The sequence below is a fragment of the Empidonax traillii genome, unplaced genomic scaffold (genome assembly GCF_003031625.1).
Source record: "Empidonax traillii isolate 1590-97213 ecotype Southwest subspecies unplaced genomic scaffold, ASM303162v1 scaffold1673:size75607, whole genome shotgun sequence".
Lineage (NCBI taxonomy): Eukaryota > Metazoa > Chordata > Aves > Passeriformes > Tyrannidae > Empidonax > Empidonax traillii.
The window spans coordinates 49,500-68,585 of NW_020956866.1; the positions used below are offsets into that span (position 1 = coordinate 49,500).

At 50.1% G+C, this 19,086-nt stretch overlaps 1 protein-coding gene across 6 annotated transcripts in view; it reads left to right on the forward strand.

Moving 5' to 3' along the window:
• GPATCH8 (G-patch domain containing 8) overlaps positions 1-19,080 on the forward strand; it is a 52,826-nt gene extending 33,746 nt beyond the window's left edge. For all 6 annotated transcript variants that reach the window (XM_027908296.1, XM_027908299.1, XM_027908297.1 and 3 more), the window contains 5 exons: positions 820-887; positions 1,335-1,421; positions 5,072-5,215; positions 14,617-14,747; positions 15,136-19,080. In XM_027908296.1, the coding sequence (XP_027764097.1) occupies positions 820-887; positions 1,335-1,421; positions 5,072-5,215; positions 14,617-14,747; positions 15,136-18,955 (4,250 nt within the window). In that variant the 3' untranslated portion in view covers positions 18,956-19,080. The remainder of the gene's footprint in view (positions 1-819; positions 888-1,334; positions 1,422-5,071; positions 5,216-14,616; positions 14,748-15,135) is intronic.
• Positions 19,081-19,086: the final 6 nt, after the last annotated feature.

Below are 19,086 nucleotides of genomic sequence, written 5' to 3' on the forward strand. Positions count from 1 at the left end.
GGAAGTAAACCATTCTGTTTTTTCACTCAAGGTATGCACCGGAGAAGGTAAGTACTTTGTTCAGTGGGTTACATCACAACCAACAGTGCCAGTTGTGATGTAAAAATCAAACATAATAATAATTTAAAATAATTTTTAAAAAAACAAACAAAAAAAAAAGCTGTGGTAGTAAAGTGCTTGTCTGCCCCATTTTGCTTTGTTTGGCTGGTTATGAGTGGATTAAAGATATGTTTTTTTTTAAATAAAAAAAAAAAAAAATCTCCAGCATAGTTTGATTAGTTCAAAGTCAATTTTCTTCGCAACTAGTCCTTTTCACAGCTTACAGGTGACACAGCAGTGCCAGAGCATCTCCTAGGGGGGGACAGGTGTCAACCACCTGGCCCTGGATGAGGGAAGTTTGGCATTCCTTGCTCCTGGGGAGGGACAAAAGCTGGTGGGAGGGAGGCTTCCACACCCTTTACAGGGAAGCCCTAAGTGATTATTCATGAGCTAGAGCAGCAAAACCTATTTACCAGCCTCTTCACTCCTGTGGGAAGATGAGGAGCACGTCTGGGCCCAGGTGGAAGCCGTGAGGGAACGCAGGGGAACACAGACCACGAGAACGTTTCATGTGTCCGGTTCTCGTTGAGCCCCAGCCATTTGTGAGCCCTGGGGGTGTGCAGGTTGGGCTGTAAGCTGTGAGAATGGCTCGTGTTTGGTTCACTGTAGCTTTCTGGTCTCTGCACTCCAAGGCAAGATCTCTAACCACCCAAACCCAATGTGTACACGAGCTGCGGTGCCGGGCGGCTCCTGAGGCCTCTCTGTGTGTTCCTCTTCCAGGGAGGACGGATCCCATCCCTATCGTCGTCAAGTATGATGTCATGGGCATGGGCCGCATGGAGATGGAGGTAAGGTCACCCCCAGCTGCCCCCTCAGCCCTGCATGGCTCTTGGGAACGGGGAGGGAAAGGCAAAATTAAACAATTTCAAAGGGAGAGTCTGCAGAACAGCTTGCTCTTAAATCGACACACTAAGAAAACATTTCTCCTCAAAAAAACACTTCCCAAATGCTTCTCCTCTGAGTTCTGGGGTCTGGATGCTCCCCAAAATCCCTGGGCTCTGATTTTCCCCCCTCACCAAAGCTGAGGTTGCTGTTGGCGTGGACAGGACCCTCCACCTCATGTGCATTAACGACCCGTTTTGCACAGAGAAAACGAAGCACAACGTGCAGAGGTTCTGTTTCAAACCTCATCGTTTTTAAGCTGTGCATTCTGGCAGTGGGAGTGCAAAGTACTTATGGGGCAAACTGCATCTCTTCTCTTTCTTTTTTTTTTTCTCTTTTTTTTCAAATAAAAGCTCGACTACGCCGAGGATGCCACGGAGCGGAGGCGAGTGCTGGAGGTGGAGAAGGAAGACACCGAGGAGCTGAGGCAGAAATACAAGGTACAGAAAGGGGGAAGCATCAACATCAGAGTGTCTGTGGGCTGACTGGGAGAAGATTTGTTCTGATGACACTGATTTCTTCTCCTTAGGCTGCAGTGACGGTGGCAGGAATGAAGTGTTCTTGGGTTCTGTCATTGTTGAGATGATTTGTATCTTAACAAACTGGGTATTCACTTCCTGGCATTAACCTTGGTGTTTGTTTAGCTGCTGAAGAGCTCCAGGACACCAGCAGGGCTTTCTCTGTGTGCTTTGCTGCTGTTCTGGAAAAAAAAAAAAACTAGTTTTGTGGTAAGCAGGACATTTCCTTCCCTGTGCCCAGGGCTGCCAGATTTTTCTAGAGAACCTGCCACGTTGTTGGTGCAAAACCTGCAGGTGTTTGAGGGGCTGGGAGGGAGGAGGGGTTGCCCTGTGAGTGGTGCATTATTGCATAAATCCTGCTTAATTTGGAAAGGTAGGAAATTGGCTCCAGCTTGGAGAAATCAAAGGGCTGTAGTTCATTGGAAGAATTGCTCTGCCAACGTTAAAAAAAAATTAATAATTCTGTATTTCCATGGGGTTTACAAAACCTGGGGGGGTTATGTTGTAAGCCAGAGGCTGATAAAAATGAGCTGTGGTGTTGGGAGTGAGTGTGACGTGCTGGAGCATTCTTGGATTAGCTGTAACCAGGTTCTCTGTGGAGACCTGGTCTTTGCTGGTCCTTTAATCCACTCGTCCTCTTCCCAGCCCACCAAGTTTTAGGAAAGCCTGCTTGTTCAGTTGTCCTGAGACTGGGGAAGTACCAGGGTTGAGGAAGAGCCCGAGACATCCAAATGAAGTGTCAGAGTTGCATAAATTTTATTTCTCTGAGACATAATGGAAAAGCAGTTTTCAATTCCATTAAAATTAAACATAACCTTGGCAAATCTAAAATTCCATTTCCCTAGCTGAACAGTTAATTCTGCAGGCAGTTTGTTCAGCTACGAAAATTTATAGCCTCATTTCCTCTCTCATTTTTTTGAGCCCTTGACTTGCTCAGTCAGTGACCTGCAGGTGTTTGGGTGCCCGAAAGGGCTGTGAATTCCCCAGGCCTGGAAGTGTCCAAGGCCAGGTTGGACGGGGCTTGGAGCAACCTGAGCTGGTGGAAGGTGTCCCTGCCCGTGGCAGGGGGTGGAAGTGGATGGTCTTTGAGGTCCCTTCCAACCCAAACTGTTTGAGGATTCTAAAGTTTGCAATTCTCTTTTCAAATGCAGCCGAATTGCTCTGAGACTCTTTTCTCTCCCTGCCCTTATCCAGCCTCAGACATTTTCCAGGAGCTCTGGAGCAGCAGCAGCAGTCTCTCCCAGCTCCAGTGGGTTTTTATTATCATGTTTCATCCTTGCATTTTAGTATTAATCTGTGGAAAAAAAATCTCCGCAGTCCTTATTTTTGCGTTGCTCCATGGGAGGCCATTATGTAACTGTGCATCCTGATTAGCCAGTCAGGGAGCCTCAGAGGAACTCAGGATAACACTGCAGCCATAAATGTTCTTTAATTACCTCCTTTTGTATAGGTTTCTGATCATTCAAATGGCTGAGTTTCATTGTTCAGCCACAGGATGCTTGCTCGAAAAAAAACCTACGTGTGGAGCAAGAGGCTTGTTCTGGGATTCAGAGGAACGTTAAACCTCGGTGTTCTGTGGATCTCACGCTGCTCTGCTTTCCTTTCTTGTCTTCCTGGGGACCTGCTTCAGGCTCAAACCTCCACATTTGTTGATTTTTTTTTTCCCCCCTTCTTAACAAGGGCATCAAGAAGGAAGCAGGGAGTTGCAATACATCTCTTTTATTTAGGAGGTGAACAGTGCTTTAAATTGAAAACAACCCCAAACATTAGCACAGAAATTTTTCAGGTATTTTATTTGCCCTCTCCTCAGGTGTTGAATTTTTTTTACATAAATCTTGCATCACATAAAACATGCTCAGTAACGTTCTTCTCATGCAGTTTTGATGTGGTAACTGGGAGATAAAACATATTGCCTTGAACGAGATCCGAACTTGAAAAAAAAAAAAAAAAACCCTTGCACAGTTTATCTCTCTTAAATGTTTGCTGCATCCTCTTGCTGGGCAAGGAAGCTTCCCAGGAGAAGTTTGGACTGAAGATGGAAACTCTTAAACCCTTCAGAGCTTTTCCTCTAATGTTAGGCTATTTTTCTGTGTAGTTCTCTTTATTGCAGTTGGAAGTGGCTGTTTGGGATGTGCTGCTTTGGGATGTAGCATTTGCAGCTGGTTTTGGGTGAGAAGCAGTACAAGAGCTTCCACCTCCCCAGGGTAAACCTTCTTCCCCACTGCTTGTGCTGAGTGGTGGTGTTTTGTTAATCCTGCTGGTTTGGTTTTCCACCTATAAAAACGTTGAATTATAAGGAGACAAATCCTGTCTGCAGCCTTCAAGGTGGTCTCCTTCCCCCTGTTCCTTAAATGCAGCTCCCTGTGCCCAGTGTGATCCTTGTGTTTGGGCGCTGATGGACAGCGTTGCTCCTGGGAAGATTTCCCTGACAGGGAATCTGCCGGAGTGGGTTGGGCTCCTGGGTGTCTGAGCAGTGATTCCCAGCTGGAGCTGCATTCCTCCCTCCTGAATTCAGGCACACAAACCAAGATCAAGCAGACAGCTGTTAGCACTCAAAATGGAGGACGCACCAGCATTTGAAGTTGTGTTCCAAAGGCAGGAATCCTCCTTGGTTTGATGTGTGTTTGTGCATCTTTCATGCTGCTGGTGTGTTTGTGGGTGAGCTCAAGGCTTTGAAGCTCTGCTTGGAGCACAGGCAATCCCACAGGCTCTCCTGAGGCAGAGCTGCCTTCCCCTGTCAGCACTGCAGGCCTAGTTTGAAGTCCGTTTTAGTGATACCTGTGCTCTGACAAGGTGATATTTTGTGTAAGAAACGGGAGTTGGTGGCGTTTCCAAGTTCTGGAATCACACCTGTGAATTTGCAAAGCTCGGTAAGCTGGGCTCAACAAGGCCAAGTGCCAGGTCCTGCTTGGGTCACAACAGCTCCATGGAGTGCTCCAGAGTGAGGGAAGAGTGGCTGGAAAGCTGGAAAAGAGCCTCAAATCCTTGGTTCGGTTTTGAGCCCCTCATGACAAGAAGGACATGGAGGGGCTGGAGCAACAGGAGCAGCTGAGGGAGCTGGGGAGGCTCAGCCTGGAGAAAAGGAGGCTCAGGGGGGACCCTCTGGCTCTGCAATCCCTGCCAGGAGGGGGGAGCTGGGGGGGGTCGGGCTCTGCTCCCAGGGAACAGGGACAGGAGGAGAGGGAACGGCCTCCAGCTGGGCAGGGGAGGGGCAGGTGGGACATCAGGAGGAATTTCTTGCTGGAAAGGGTGATTAAACATTGGCAGGGACTGCCCAGGGAGGTTTGGAGTGCCCAGCCCTGGAGGTGCCCAAGGCAGGCCTGGCCGTGGCACTCAGTGCTCTGGGCTGGGGGACAAGGTGGGGATGGGGCACAGGGTGGGCTCGATGATCTTGAGAAGTCTTTTCCAACCTGAATGAATCTGTAATAAATATAACCATCAATAATAAATATAACCATCAATATACTGTTAAGTTTTTCTGAAACACTATTTCTCCTTGAAGGACTAACTCCTCATCTTCCAGTCTGTTTTGCAGGACATTTAACAGAAGCATTTCTTTGTTAATTTTTTAGGATTATGTCGATAAAGAAAAGGCCATTGCCAAGGCTTTGGAAGACCTCAGAGCAAACTTCTACTGTGAACTCTGTGACAAGCAGTATCAGAAGCATCAGGAGTTTGACAACCACATAAACTCTTATGACCACGCTCACAAACAGGTAACCAAGTGTTGATAGCACAGCTCACCAGTCTGATGTTCATCGTGGTGGTCTTGTCTGTGGTTAATACTTGGAATTTCCCTGCTGTATCTGTTTTCCTTGTAGCTCCAGGAATAGGGGTTTTATGTTTTATGGGTAAGATTTTTATGCCCCCCCCCCACACATTTTAAAAGTCCAAAACAACAGGAGAAACCCCAAACCCCAATCCATGATTGGCGTCAAGGAGCCCCAGTTTTCTGAAAGACCCAGGGGCAGGAGTGGGCTGCTGTTAAACTGGAAATAGAACATGTGGATATGGATGGCTCCCAGTTTGCTTTGAGCGTAGTACAGCTTTGGGGAATGATGATACACCATGTGTGAGTATTTTGGTACTTCAGTCTGTGTTCTGTCAAGTTACTGAAAACAGACTAGGAAATAATGGGCTGTGTCAAAGGAATCCTAAAAAAGGAGCACTTCCCAAATGCTGTAACCCTCAGGAGAAGGCAGATTCAGAGTCTCTGTGGAGCTGGCTTTGTTCCCAAGGTAGGGATGTGTTCACAGGGTATTTCACACTGCACAGTAAATAATAAAAGTTCGTGTGTTTAGCCTGGTCTGTTTGACCACTTAAGCTGCTAAATGAGATGTAACTGCACAGCAGACAGCAGTGTTGGGCTCATCCAGAGCTGGAATGGCTCAGAGGAGGGTTTTGATGTTCCTAGTCATAAATTCTAACAACACAATCATTAAAATGCTGATACCTCGTGGAGGACGTGCTGCAGAGTACTAGAGCTTGCAAAATAGCAGTGCACAGCTTAAAACCAGGAATATGGCGTTAGAATAAGACTATTTTGTGTGTGGATTGAGAGTAGGAGATAATAGTATGCAAAGTAGATTCTGTAAGGGAATCTTAACAAGAATTCTCACGGCAGGGCAGTTTGCTGTGACCAAGTTTGGTTTAGTGGAACTCAGAGCAGAAATCCCTTCATTCACTTTGTGCCGGGCAAAGGGCTGTTTTGGCACCACGGTCCTGACACCTGAGAGCTGTGAACTTCACCTGAAGGTTCCCATCAGCTCGGCTGAAACTCGAGTGCAACGACCTGCATTTATTCAGGAGGTGGAAGGACCTGTTTGTGTCACATTCTCAGCGTGCTGATGCAGAGTAATGATGTCAACTCCTGTTCAAACCCTCGGTGACGAATGGGGGACTGACACGAGCCTGGCAAGGCCCAGAGCTTTTCTAGCATCTGGAGATGCTGTGAAAGGAAGAAACAACCCTGTGGGAGCAACCAGCCCTCGCTGGTATAAAAGGAGTGATCAGCAGGAGTGACCTGAGTGAAAAATGTCTGGTAGACACAGAGGGTGGGGACACCTGCTCATCAGCAGGAAGAGTTTAGGGGTCGCTGATTATTTTGGAAGGAATTGTGTTCTTGGATGATTCCATCCACTGCGGTCACTTCAGGCAGGCTTTGGAGAAAATGAGCCTCCAAACTGTGGCTGCATCACCCAGCATTAATTTCCAGTTACAGAGGGATTTAGACAAAGAAGCAATCATGCTTTGCTTAGGGAAAAAAATTGCTCGTCCAGCTTTTTGTCAGGCTGAAACGTGTGTGTGACCCTGTTGGGTCTGTGTTCAGGGAGTGAACTTGAAACTCCAGAGACATAATGAAGGTGAATTTGCATGAGTAACATCATCTCACTGCTGTGTCCAGCCTAAATTTTAAGGTAGTTTAATTAAAAAAAAGCTGTAATTTTTTTGTGTTGCACCTTGATGTTTCACATTTTGCCTTTTTGCACAAGAAGGAAAGGTTGCAGAAAGGGGAACACAAAGTTTTTGAGGCAAACCAGGAAGTTTTCTGCAAAGTAGGCCACTCAGTTGGCTTTCTTGGAAAGATGAGCTGTTAGAGTATCTTAGACAGTTACAGCAACCTGGCTTGGTATAATGTTATCTGCAATATTTTGTCTTCTCAGTGGTAATTTTTGAGGCAACAGAGCTCGTTTTTCCCTTTTTTCTTGGCTTGATTTCCCCAGGATCATTTTTGCTTTTAAGTATTTTTAGTTCCACATCCCCTGACGTTGAAGTGTTTGCTTATCCCTCTGTGGTGCAGCGAGCCACAGGCTGTCCCTGTAAATAGATGTTCCATCCTCAGATCCCTTTCTGCTCCCCAGTTATAAAGACACTGTCTTGTATTCCAGGAAGGAACTCAGGATTATTGCCAAACAGGGATGATAGGTAAGTGTATTGATCCCAACCGGAGAAATTTTGGACCCACCAAAATTGTGCCAACACCAAACAATTAAAGGGGAGGTTTGTTCTCATCTTTTCCTGACTATCCTGGTTTTTTAGAGCATTTTGGCTCCCTCTGAATCAACCTCAACACCAGGTTTCCATCCAAAAGGCAGAATTTCCTTACAGGGGGAAAACAACCTTCCGTTTATTCTCACAGACCTGTCTCAGTTGCTGTATTTTAACCATCCTGCTGGAGGTGTGCAGTGTTGTTCTCTGGCTTTTTTCTTTTCTTTTTTAATTAGTTTGATAGCTGAGATGAGAAGTGCAGCTGTTTTTAAAGACCTGTAACCTTCTGGTCACCCTCTGGTTCCTCTTGGGGGGAAGTCACAGGACTAAAAGCAACTGAAGTGGGTGCAGATGGCACTGCAGGAGGGACAATAAGCTCAGTTCCCTCACAGATCCTTCAGTGAGCAACTGGAAAAGTCTTTAACCATGGATCTCATAACTTCCTGTACCCTGGAAAGCTGCTGATGTCTTTAATGATGGGATTTTTTTAGCTGTAGGATCTTGATCTAAAGGCCTGGTAGGTTATGAAGGGTCCTGCCTCAGATGGTGTCCTGTCACAACCGTCAACAGAGTAATAATTAATAATAATGTACAGAAAAAAGGTGGGAAACATTGGAAGAAAACTTCTGCAGCTAGTGAGGGGCTTGGGTAGTGAATATGGACCCAGTGTGTATCCCTGGAAGTGTCCAAGGCCAGGTTGGACAGGACGTGGAAGGTGTCCCTGCCCATGGCAGGGGGTGGGATTGGATGGGTTTAAGGTCTTTTCCAACCCAAACCACTCTGTGATTCTGTGATTGTTTTTGTGCTGCTTTTCTGTCCTGATCCTTGGGAGCTCCCACAGTCCTGGAGCGCTCTGGGCTCAGTGGGAATGTGACCTCAGGGCATTAGATCCAAGTGGACCCTTAATTGGTTTTGGGGTTTGACATCAAGAGAGAAACTCCCTGTTAGGTTTGTGTGAAGGTGAGGGTGGGTGCCCTTACCTGGGGCTGTACCCAGTCTGGGCATTCCTGTCAAATAAACCTGGATGTGCTCCCAGCACTTGGAGCAGCCTGCAAAAGGTGTTAGGGTTGGAATTACCTGAGGTGTCAGTTTTGAACCATTTCCAGTCAGCCTTTACTGTGAGGGCTTTTTTTTTTTTTTTTTAACAAGCCAAGAACTTACAGAATCTCACACCCAGGCACTCCTTTCCTGCTCGTGTCCCTGCTGAGGGGTTGAGCTGTTTACTGAGTCACTGACCCAGCAGAATCAAAACATTCCCCTGTGAAAAACAAACGTGTTCCTCTGTGAACCTGTGCCAGGTCCCCTGGGAGAACATAACCAGGACTGAAATGAAGGCTTTTATGTAGCTTTTTCCCCCCCCCCTGAAATGTGTGGTGTTTTGGATGTGTAGATGATTAATTCTGCATGGATTCTCTTTGTTAAAGGACAAAGGGAATGTATTTCCATGAAGAAGTTCTTGGGGAAACAGGGTGGAGCTAAAAACTGAAACTATAGACCTGCAGTTCTCTTTGTGCCCTAATTATCTGCATCTTTGCTTCTAATGCTGAGGGGGAGGGATCTGTTAAAGCACAATAAAATTACCGACACAGTCGCTGCTGGGGGTTGAGGAAGACTCTGAATCCAGATCCTGAATTTCCTTGTTTGGGGAGACTTGGACTTGTGCTTTCCAAAAACTTGGGCCACCAGGCACAGCTTGAGTGAAGACAGAGGAGAGAATCTCTGAGGTACTTGGTGTTCCACGGGAGATTCTTCTACCTCAGAAATGCTTTATCCTCAAAAAAATCCCACCAATTGACTTGTAAGGGGCTCCAAAAGAGCTGGAGAGGGACTTTGGACAAGGGCCTGGAGTGACAGGCCAAGGGGGAATGGATTTAAACTGGGAGGGAGTAGGTTTAGATTAGATGTTTGGAAGAAATTGTTCCCTGTGAGGGTGGGCAGGCCCTGGCACAGGTTGCCCAGAGAAGCTGTGGCTGCCCCTGGATCCCTGGAAGTGTCCAAGGCCAGGTTGGATGCGGATTGGAGCAACCTGGGCTGGTGGGAGGTGTCCCTGCCCATGGCAGGGGGTGGCACTGGGTGGGCTTTAAGGTCCCTTCCAACCCAAACCATTCTGTGAAGTTTCTCTTAAGCCAGTTCTGGCTGTTCAGCTGCTCGTTTGCTGATGGCAAACACATTTGGAGAGGAGCACTTGGACATGGAGAATGTTCAGTAAAACCAGCCCTGAGCATACAAGGCCTGGAGTGGGATTCCAGTGTGATTCCAAGGGTTGCCAGGCTCCTGCAGGGGTCATGGGGCCATCTCTGTCACATTATCATATTTTTTCCTAAGTGGGAAATGTGGTGTCAGAGAGGAAATTAAGATGCAGTAAAGCAGCATTTGCAGGCCATTTCCTCTCTGCTCCTTTTCACTTCATTAATGAGCCTGCAAAGAGTGTTGATTACCAAAGATAAGCCAGGCTTGTGTTCTCACTTGGATAAAACAATAAAGGTTGCCATCCTTAGAGCTTGTGTTTAGCTCATGGTGTCCTTAACTCCCAAGAAGCTGCTGTGGCAAAGAATCAAGCAGACATCAAAAGTTCAGAAAGCCAGAAATCTGCTGGCATGGAATGAGAAGTACATTATTATTATTATTAATATTAATATTTTATTTAATGGGGATTCACAGACTTGAGAACAACAGCAGGGGAGGAGTTGGCTCTGATGCCGCAGGAGTCCTGTCTCAAGCCCTGTATGTGGATCAGGTCTCACCATCTCCTCAGTACGAGGTTTGGCAGGAAAGTCTCAGGTCTTCAGGTCTGGCTTCTGTATTGTGAGAATAACATGAGCTCTTCCTGCTCTGCAGTTTTGGGCCAGGAATGTCCCCCAGTGGGCCTCAGTTCAGTGGCACTGCAGGGCTCTGTCAGCTCAGCTGAGAAGATCCATTTACTGCTGGTTCTGAGCCTGTAAAGCTCCACACCCCAGCTGGGTACCGGCGAGGTCTCACCTGAGACCACCTCACCAGCAAAATCTGGGGTGTGCTGAGTTGTTTCGTGGCCCCAAGCCTCTCAGGGGGTGTTTGGACAACACTCTCAGGCACAGGGTGTGATTTTGGGGTGTCCTGTGCAGGGCCATGAGTTGGACTCAGATGATCCTTGGGGGTCCCTTCCATCTCAGGACATTGTGTGATGAATCTGTGGGTTTCCTGTTAAAATAGTTCCTGCACCCCCCCCTTTATTTCCCCATTTTGCTGTGCCTGTGCTGGGCTCTGGAGCTTTTCAGAGATGCTGCAGGGCAGCTGGTTTAAGCTGATTTGCTGGGAATTGTAGGGGGATGGTGGTTTTTGCCAAATTGGCCCCTCCTGAGCCACTCAGGGCTCGGGAGATAATCCATCACTGTGGCCTCTTTGTGCTGGAGTCCGGACATAGCTGCAGATTTGATAACAAACCTGCTCTTCAGGAGCTCCGTTTGCACTCCTGTGGAAATGTAGAGGTGATGATTTTGTTAGAAACAAGGCTGAAAACTTAAAATACTCTTCTTTGTTACAAAGCTGAGGGGGGGTGGCAGCTATTAATAAAACACAGGAAGGCTGGAGGTAGTGAAGAGCTGCTTCCAGAGTGTGGAAATCTGGAGAAACTTTATATTAAAGTGCTGGTGATTTGTGTCCTGATGTGCTGGTCACTCAGTCACTGCTGTGGCCCTTCTGACAGCTGAAGCAATAAACCAGCAGAGAAATATTCCTTGGCTTGATTGTCCTTATCATCCTACAGCTTGCTGCTTAGATAAACCTTCTGCTTCCTCAGAAAACACGCTGCCTGTGGAGCAAAAAATGCCTCCTAATTTTGAAATCCTATAGTAGCATGAAGCTTGTGTTTGATTTAATACAGGTTGGTGGCTCTAATCCTGTTGAAAAAAATGATAGTCTTGCTCAGCACTGTGAGAAGACTTAAAAAAAGGCAGGATTCACCCTAAAAAGGTGGTTTCCCAGGGCTCCTTTTGGAGGGGAGAAGCTGCCCAAGGATGATGGAGTGGCTGTGTTAAATCCTCGTTTAAATTTCTCTGCTGTGCTGGGGGGGAAGGGGCAGTCGTGTGGCTTTCCAGCCTCCCTCACACCCAACACATGGTACAATCCAGAAAGGAATTTAGAGGTTTGGGAGGATTGGAATAATGAACACTTGCCTCAGGATTAGGTGGAAATTTCTTTAGTGTAAGCCTGGCTTAAGTATCTGTTCAGTTCGGATGACTTTCTGGGAAGGCTGAGGCCTGGAGTGTGTGAGAAGCTCCACGTGCTCCCCTCATGCTGGAAAATTGTGCTTCAGGCCTGGAATTGCTTCTCCCCAGTCAGGAGAAGTTCTGGCTATTTTCAGAGTTCCATTCCTGAGGGTTTTTTACAGATGAGCAGTCTGGGCTCCTGTTGTCCCCCGTTTTCCCTACCCCAGGGTGCATTTATGGAAGATAAGGCAGTCCAGGCAGGTCTCTTGCAAACTTGAGGAGTCATTTCCAGTGATAGGTGCGTTGTTTTAGGTCAGTCCAAGAAGCTGAACTGTGTTACATTCCATATCTTACATTCCCAAGGAACTGGTGTGGTGCATTTGTGGAGCTTTTCTACCCTTTTACTTCCCCCAGCAAGACCCTCCTTCCTTCTGGCTCCTGTGTGACAAAAAAGAAACTCAGCCTTGAGATCTCTTAGTCCTGTGTAAGGCCAGGCCAGCTTTTCCCCAGCTTGAGGAGCAACAGGTTCTCAGCAGTGTCACCACCACAGTCAGTGGTTTGTCACCCTCCAGGGCAGAGGTTTGGGTGCAGCTGGAGTTGCTGTGGTGGGTGTTGGGGGGTTCGTTTGCTTCACACCTCTGATTCCCGAGTGCTCGGAGTGGGAGGTTGGGGCTGCAAAGACACGCAAAGGTCAGCATTTAAAAAAGGGCACTGAGTTCTGTTTGCACTGAAATGGCCATGTGGAGGAGGCAGGAGAGCTCGGGGGCAGCTGCCTCATCCCCACCAACCCTGAGCCCACTCTGTGTGCCGGGAGGTGATCGGGGGGCTGAGGGGGGTGGTTCTGAGCACACCATTGCACCTTCCTCTTGAAAGGAAAAGGTCACAGTTCATGTCTGGTGTAAATAGCTGGCTCGTATTTTTTTCCAAATGGATGAGTGATCTCGAGACTTGGCACCAGCCCCCATTAAATAGTTTTGTCAGCTGTTGGTGGCTGTAACTTCCCGGAGCATTTCAGCCACGCTTTCGAAATCAGCTTGAAAAAGCTGATGGCGTTGCTTTAGTCCATCTAATTGGGGTTTGTTTGTTTGTTTTTTTTCCTTTTTTCCTCCTTCCTGGGAAAAAAAAAAAAAAATTACTCTTCAACGTTTAACATACACCACAAAACCCTTGAGCCCTTTACTTGTCCTGGTGAAAGTAGCTCTGCTGTTCCAGGTGGGATCATTGCTGTGTCCGTGCGTGTCCGTGTCTGTGTCCCCCCCTCTCCAGACCCCCATCCTGGTCCTGTAGCTCTGCTGGCTCTGCTCCTGCTCTGTAGAGTAGCTGGCACCACACACCCACAGCTCTCTAGTAATGCTTGCTTGTTTTTTTTTTTTTATTTTTTTTTCTCCTCCTCTCTTCCACTCTTGTTATATTTTTACTTTCTTTTTTTCTTTGTGATGTGACGTTTTCAGCTGATGTATTGAAAGCAAACCCTTCTAATTTTGGAGCCCAGATCACAAGAGTGAGTTTCTTTCTACTGGTGTCTGTAGCTGTATCTTCTTTGTGTGTCTTCCCCTCTGATTTTGGTAGCACCTCAACCACATTTAGTAAATACAATTAGGTAAGAGAACCTCCTCTGTCTCGTCCAGTTTTCCCCTTTCTCACAAAGCAATGTTTCTCTTTACATTGGGCCAGCTTAATTCCTCTAATTTGAGCTTTGGGTTGGTTTCCAGATCCACTGTTCCTGTGTGTGGCAGGCTGACTGTGCTCCAGGAAAGAGGCAGAGTCAGCCAGCCAGAAGTATTTAGAATTCACCAGTGATATGTACATCCTGTACGAGAATTGTTCCAAAGTGACTCCTGCTCCCAGTCCCAGCAGTCTCTCAGGCCCTGCATGAAATGCCTGAAAAACATGAAACTTCTTTCAAAAGCTGAGTACAGGATGCAGTCTGGAATTGGGCCTTCTGAAAGGGTTTTGAATTGTGCACTAAAAAAGAACAATGAGTCTATTTAGGCTGATAAAGGTCTGTCTTTGCCACTTTCTGTTACTTCAGCTTCTGTAGAGCACCCTAAAAAAAGTGTTGTGAATATCCACATATATTCCAAGGAAAACCAGCAGCCTCTTCTCCTAGTGCTCCGAGACAAGGACTTTCCAAACTGTTCTGAAGTCTTGGCTGTTTATTTTCTATTAGAATTGGCTACCTGCACTTCCTCAGTGATGTCAGGGTGTTTGAAATTCCTTGGGATTGGGATTATTCCCTCATGATAAGATTTTTGGGGAATTCAGTGCTTCTGTCCCCCCCCAAAGTACTCAACCCCAAGAGACCCTCCTGCATTTAGAGTAGTTTGTTTCTTGAGAGACCATCTCAGAACTACTGTCAGGAAAGCAAGTAACTGGTCGTGGTGTATGTTGTATCCTTGATTTGCTTACGGAATCATTTGCATGGGGCTTTTTGGCTCCTTCTCCAATGTAATTGGTACATTGCTTTTGTCAGATGTCACTCCTGGGTAACTCTGGCACCAGCTAATCCCTCCTGTCCTTTGGCCCGTGCTCCTGAGACTCGTGTCATGCACTGTTTGCCAAGCACCCTGCAAGAGCAGCAAATAAACAATCCTCCTTTTTCCCCCCCCCGCCTTTTCCTTCCAGAACTTGCTTGTTGCTTCCAAGTGGGCTTTGTTGTCCGTGCTAAAGATAACCAGTAATGTTGTGTGGAAGGGGATGCACACAGGTGTGAAGTCATAGCCAGAAGCGATCAGTGGTTGTGTTTTCCTTTAGCTGCTGGGAGGATGGCGCTGTGCTCCGTTGGGTTTGTTGAGCTGAGATGCTGTTGCTCCATCCTGGCTCAATAAATGTCCCTGGGGAGGGGCTTGACACCGTTAACATCCAGTGCTACAGCAGAGAGATGCTCTTGGACTAAACCACAAACAGCTTTGATCTGATCTGCCCCTGCTTTCTTTTTGCCTCAGAGGTTGAAAGATCTCAAGCAGAGGGAGTTCGCTCGCAATGTCTCCTCGAGGTCACGGAAGGATGAGAGGAAGCAGGAGAAGGCTCTCCGGCGCCTGCACGAGCTGGCAGAGCAGAGGAGGCAGCCTGAGTGGTGAGTTTGGGTGGTCCCAAGCACCCTTGGAGCAGGGTGGGGGGCTGCAGCCCTGTGCTGTGCTGGCATTGCTGCTCCAGAATCCTGCACGGGTTCCGAAGGTGAAGCTTCACGCTAACATTTAGGCTCATGCTGCGTTTTTGGTAGGAGTGAATTCACTAAACTGATAATCCAGAGCATCCCCAAAGTGCTTTATCCATCAGTACATTTTTCTCAGTTAGTTAATATTATTAAAAACTCCAAGTGCCTGCATAATGTTATTTTTTGCATGTGTGGGGGTGTAAGAGCACTTGAACTGTGTAGGGCTGTCTCAGCTGAGGCATGAATCCCACTCCAGAGGTACATGGACACCAGTGAGCTGTTTTCTCTCTCTCCCCTGTTCCCACAGCGCTCCTGGAAGTGGGCCCATGTTCAGAACCACCACGGTGGCCGTGGATGAGGAAGGTGGAGATGATGACGATTCCACGACCAACAGCGGCTCCTTCGCCCAGACGAGTTCTGGCCAGGCTGCAGAGATGACTGTGGACAGAGGCTTCCTGAACACCGGGCAGGGTGTGATGTCAGGCCAGGTGCCCTCCCAGGCAGCGCAGGCCATCAGCTTTGGCATCAAGAGCTCTCTGGGGACTCCTCTGCAGAAGATCGGGGTGTCGTTTTCCTTCGCGAAGAAGACCCCGGTGAAGCTGGAGACCATCGCTTCGGTTTTCAAGGACCACGGGGAAGAGTCCAGTTCTGCAGATGGGGCAAAAGGGGATGAGAAGGGGTCTTCAGAGGCTGGCAGCCTGCAGAAATCTGGGGAGGGCGAAGGCACCAATAATTCTGACGGCAAGGAGGACGATGAGCAGCACGACAAGGACAGCGGGTCCCTGGCCAGCACCTTATCGAAACTGAAGAAGATGAGGAGAGAAGATGGACCAACAGCTGTGGAACCAGAGTACTACCACTACATCCCCCCAGCCCACTGTAAAGTGAAGCCCAATTTTCAATTCCTGCTTTTCATGAAGTCAACCGAACAAATGGAAGCTGAAAATGTGAACAAAAAAAACACAAATGAAGTGAAAAAGGGGAGTTCCCCCAAACCCAAACCCGGGAAGCACACGGAGAAGGCTGCTGAGAGCACGGCACAGCAGAAGGAGCAGAGTACTACTGAAACCACATCCCAGCAGGTCAAGGCAGACCCGAAGGACATCCAGGAGAATGAAAGTACAGAGGAGAGCAAACACCTTCCAGAGAGCAACCCCCCCGAGCCAGACACTGCTAAAGAAGCTGCTCCACCTGCCTCGGGCTGCAGAGATGGCTCTGAGGGACCAAAGCACCCGACAGGACCTTTTTTCCCCGTTCTGAGTAAAGATGAGAGCACGACACTGCAGTGGCCTTCAGAGCTGCTCATATTCACCAAAGCTGAGCCCTCTGTGTCCTACAGCTGTAACCCCCTGTACTTCGACTTCAAGCTCTCCCGCAACAAAGATGCCAAAGGGAAAGGGGCGGAGAAATCCAAGGATCCGGGGGGACTTTGTAAAGACAGTGCTCAGAGCACAGAATCTGGTGAGGTGAGCAAGGCCAAGGAGGGGGAAAGTGTAGGCAACAGTTCAGCTGTGAAGACAGAGAACAAATCCCAGAGCAAGCAGGAATCCGGCCCGGGCAGCGTGGGGAAGGGAGAGGGGGAGGAGAGCAGTAAGAACGTAACGGGGAAGAGTAAATCGGGGAGGTCCCATAAACACAAAAAGAAAAAGAAGCACAAAAAGTCCAGCAGACACAAACGCAGACACAAGGAGGAAGCTGAGGAGAAGGGCCGGAAAGCTGAGCTGGGGGAAGAGAAACCCAAGAAACGGAAAAGGCACAGGCACAAAAAAGGCAAATCCTCCCTTTCAGCGGAGTCGGACCGGGCGCTGAAACCCGAGCTGTCGGAAGACTGCAGCCACTTCCAGAAGAAAAAGCGGTGCTCCCAGGAGTCCCAGAGGAAATCCCTGTCCGCCGAGGAGGGAAGCAGCGGTAAAAAAGAGGAGGGGGGTAACTCCTGCCAAGAGCACGGCAGCAAGAAACACAAGGCTGACCTGCAGCAGGTCCCTGCTGCCAGGAGGCGCTGCCCGGCCGTGCCCCAGGGCCGGCCCGGCCGCCGCAGCCGGCAGAGCAGCGGCGACTACGACAGCGACGAGGGCTCCCACGGGAAGCACTGCCGGCAGAAATCCCCCTCCCAGTTCAGCGACGACTACGACTCGGGCAGCGAGCACTCCCGCAGCCGCTCCCGCTCCGCCCGCAGGCACTCCTCACACAGGTCCTACTCCAGCAGCTCCGAGGCCTCCTCGGAGCACAGCCGGTACAGCCGCCGCAGGAGCTACTCCGACGACAGCTACAGCGACTACAGCGACCGCTCCCGCTGCCACTCCAAGCGCTCCCAGGACTCGGAGGACGACTCCGACTACAACAGCTCGAACCACCGCTCGAAGCGGCGCAAGTACTCCTCGTCGGAAGACGACTACAGCTCGAGCAGGAGCAGGTCCAGGAGCCGGAGCAGGAGCCGAACACACCCTCGGGGCAGGTCAAGATCGAGGAGCCGGGGCAGGACCCGCAGCAGCAGCTGCAGCCGCAGTCGGAGCAAGAGGAGGAGCCGGAGCGTGACGGGTCGGAGCTGGAAGCGGAGCCGCAGCTACAGCCGGGACCGGAGCCGCAGCACCCGGAGCCACTCGCAGAGGTCCCTGTCGAGGAAGGGCTCACGGGGCCACGAGAGCCCCGAGGAGCGAAGGTCTGGCCGGAGGGACTTCATCAGGTCCAAGATCTATCGCTCCCAATCCCCGCACTATTTCCGGACAGGCCGAGGTGAAGGATCGCTGCTGAAGAAAGAGGAGGGCAAAGGAGAGGATCTGAAAGGATCTGGCTCCCTCTCCCAGAACAGCAGCGGCTCCGGCACGGGGCGGGCCTCGGAAGGGGACTGCAGTCCTGAGGAGAGAAACTCTGTCACTGCAAAGCTGCTCTTGGAAAAGGTTCAGTCCAGGAAGGTGGAGAAGAAGCCGTGTGTGGCTGACGAGGTGCTGCCGGGGGCAAACAAGGTGGGCATAAAGCTCAAAGATCCTCCCCAGGGCTACTTCGGCCCGAAACTTCCTCCCTCCTTAGGCAACAAACCGGTTCTCCCCTTAATCGGGAAGCTGCCAACGGTGCGGAAACCGAACTCCAAACGATACGAGGAGTCTGGCTTGGAGAGGGGTGAGGAGCAAGAGCTGTCTGATGCTGAGGATGGTTCCCAAGGCATGGAGGAGGGTCAGCTGGCCGGGCAGTCTCTCCTGGAAGATGTGGTGATGGTCATTCAGGACAAACCCCTGGACAAGCAGAAACGCGACGAACCTGCCGTGGAGATGCCGTCGATTCCCCTGGAAGCGCCGGCGCTGCCCGAGTGCTTTGGCTCCGGAGATCTGGTGATGTCACACAACTTCCTCTCGGATCCGAGCGATGGTGATGGGCTGGAACCCATGGATGGGGGCAACCAGACGGTCCCAGTGGAAACCAGCATGATGCCCTTAGTTCCAGACGTCGAGCACTTTCCTGGCTACGTGCCTCAGAGCGGCGAGCCGAGCATGGAAGGGGATCGGGAAGGGGGAGAAGATTCCTCTCTGGCCCCTCTGGAAAGCCAGCCCATCACCTTCACCCCCGAGGAGATGGAGAAGTACAGCAAGCTGCAGCAGGCGGCCCAGCAGCACATCCAGCAGCAGCTCCTGGCCAAGCAGGTCAAGGCCTTCCCCGCCTCGGCCACCCTGGCGCCGGCAGCGCCCGGGCTCCAGCCCATCCACATCCAGCAGCCGGCGGCGGCCTCGGCCACGTCCATCACCACGGTGCAGCACGCCATCCTGCAGCACCACGCGGCCGCCGCCGCCGCCGCCATCGGCATCCACCCGCACCCCCACCCGCAGCCCCTCGCTCAGGTCCACCACATCCCCCAGCCCCACCTGACGCCCATCTCCCTGTCCCACCTGACCCACTCGATTATTCCGGGGCACCCTGCCACATTCCTGGCCAGCCACCCCATCCACATCATTCCGGCCTCCGCCATCCACCCGGGCCCCTTCACGTTCCACCCGGTCCCTCACGCTCTCTACCCCACCCTCCTCGCCCCGAGACCTGCAGCCGCCGCCGCCGCCACGGCCTTGCACCTCCACCCCCTGCTGCACCCCATTTTCTCAGGACAGGACTTGCAGCACCCACCCAGCCACGGCACATGAAGGACAGAACGAAGGAACCTCGGAGTTTCGGGAAGGGGTTGGAGTTTGATCCGGCGGGCGGGTGAGGCCTGAGCATTTCCTTTCACTCTTGAGCAGCCAAAGAAGCCGGAGGCTCGAGGGCTGGGCGGCAG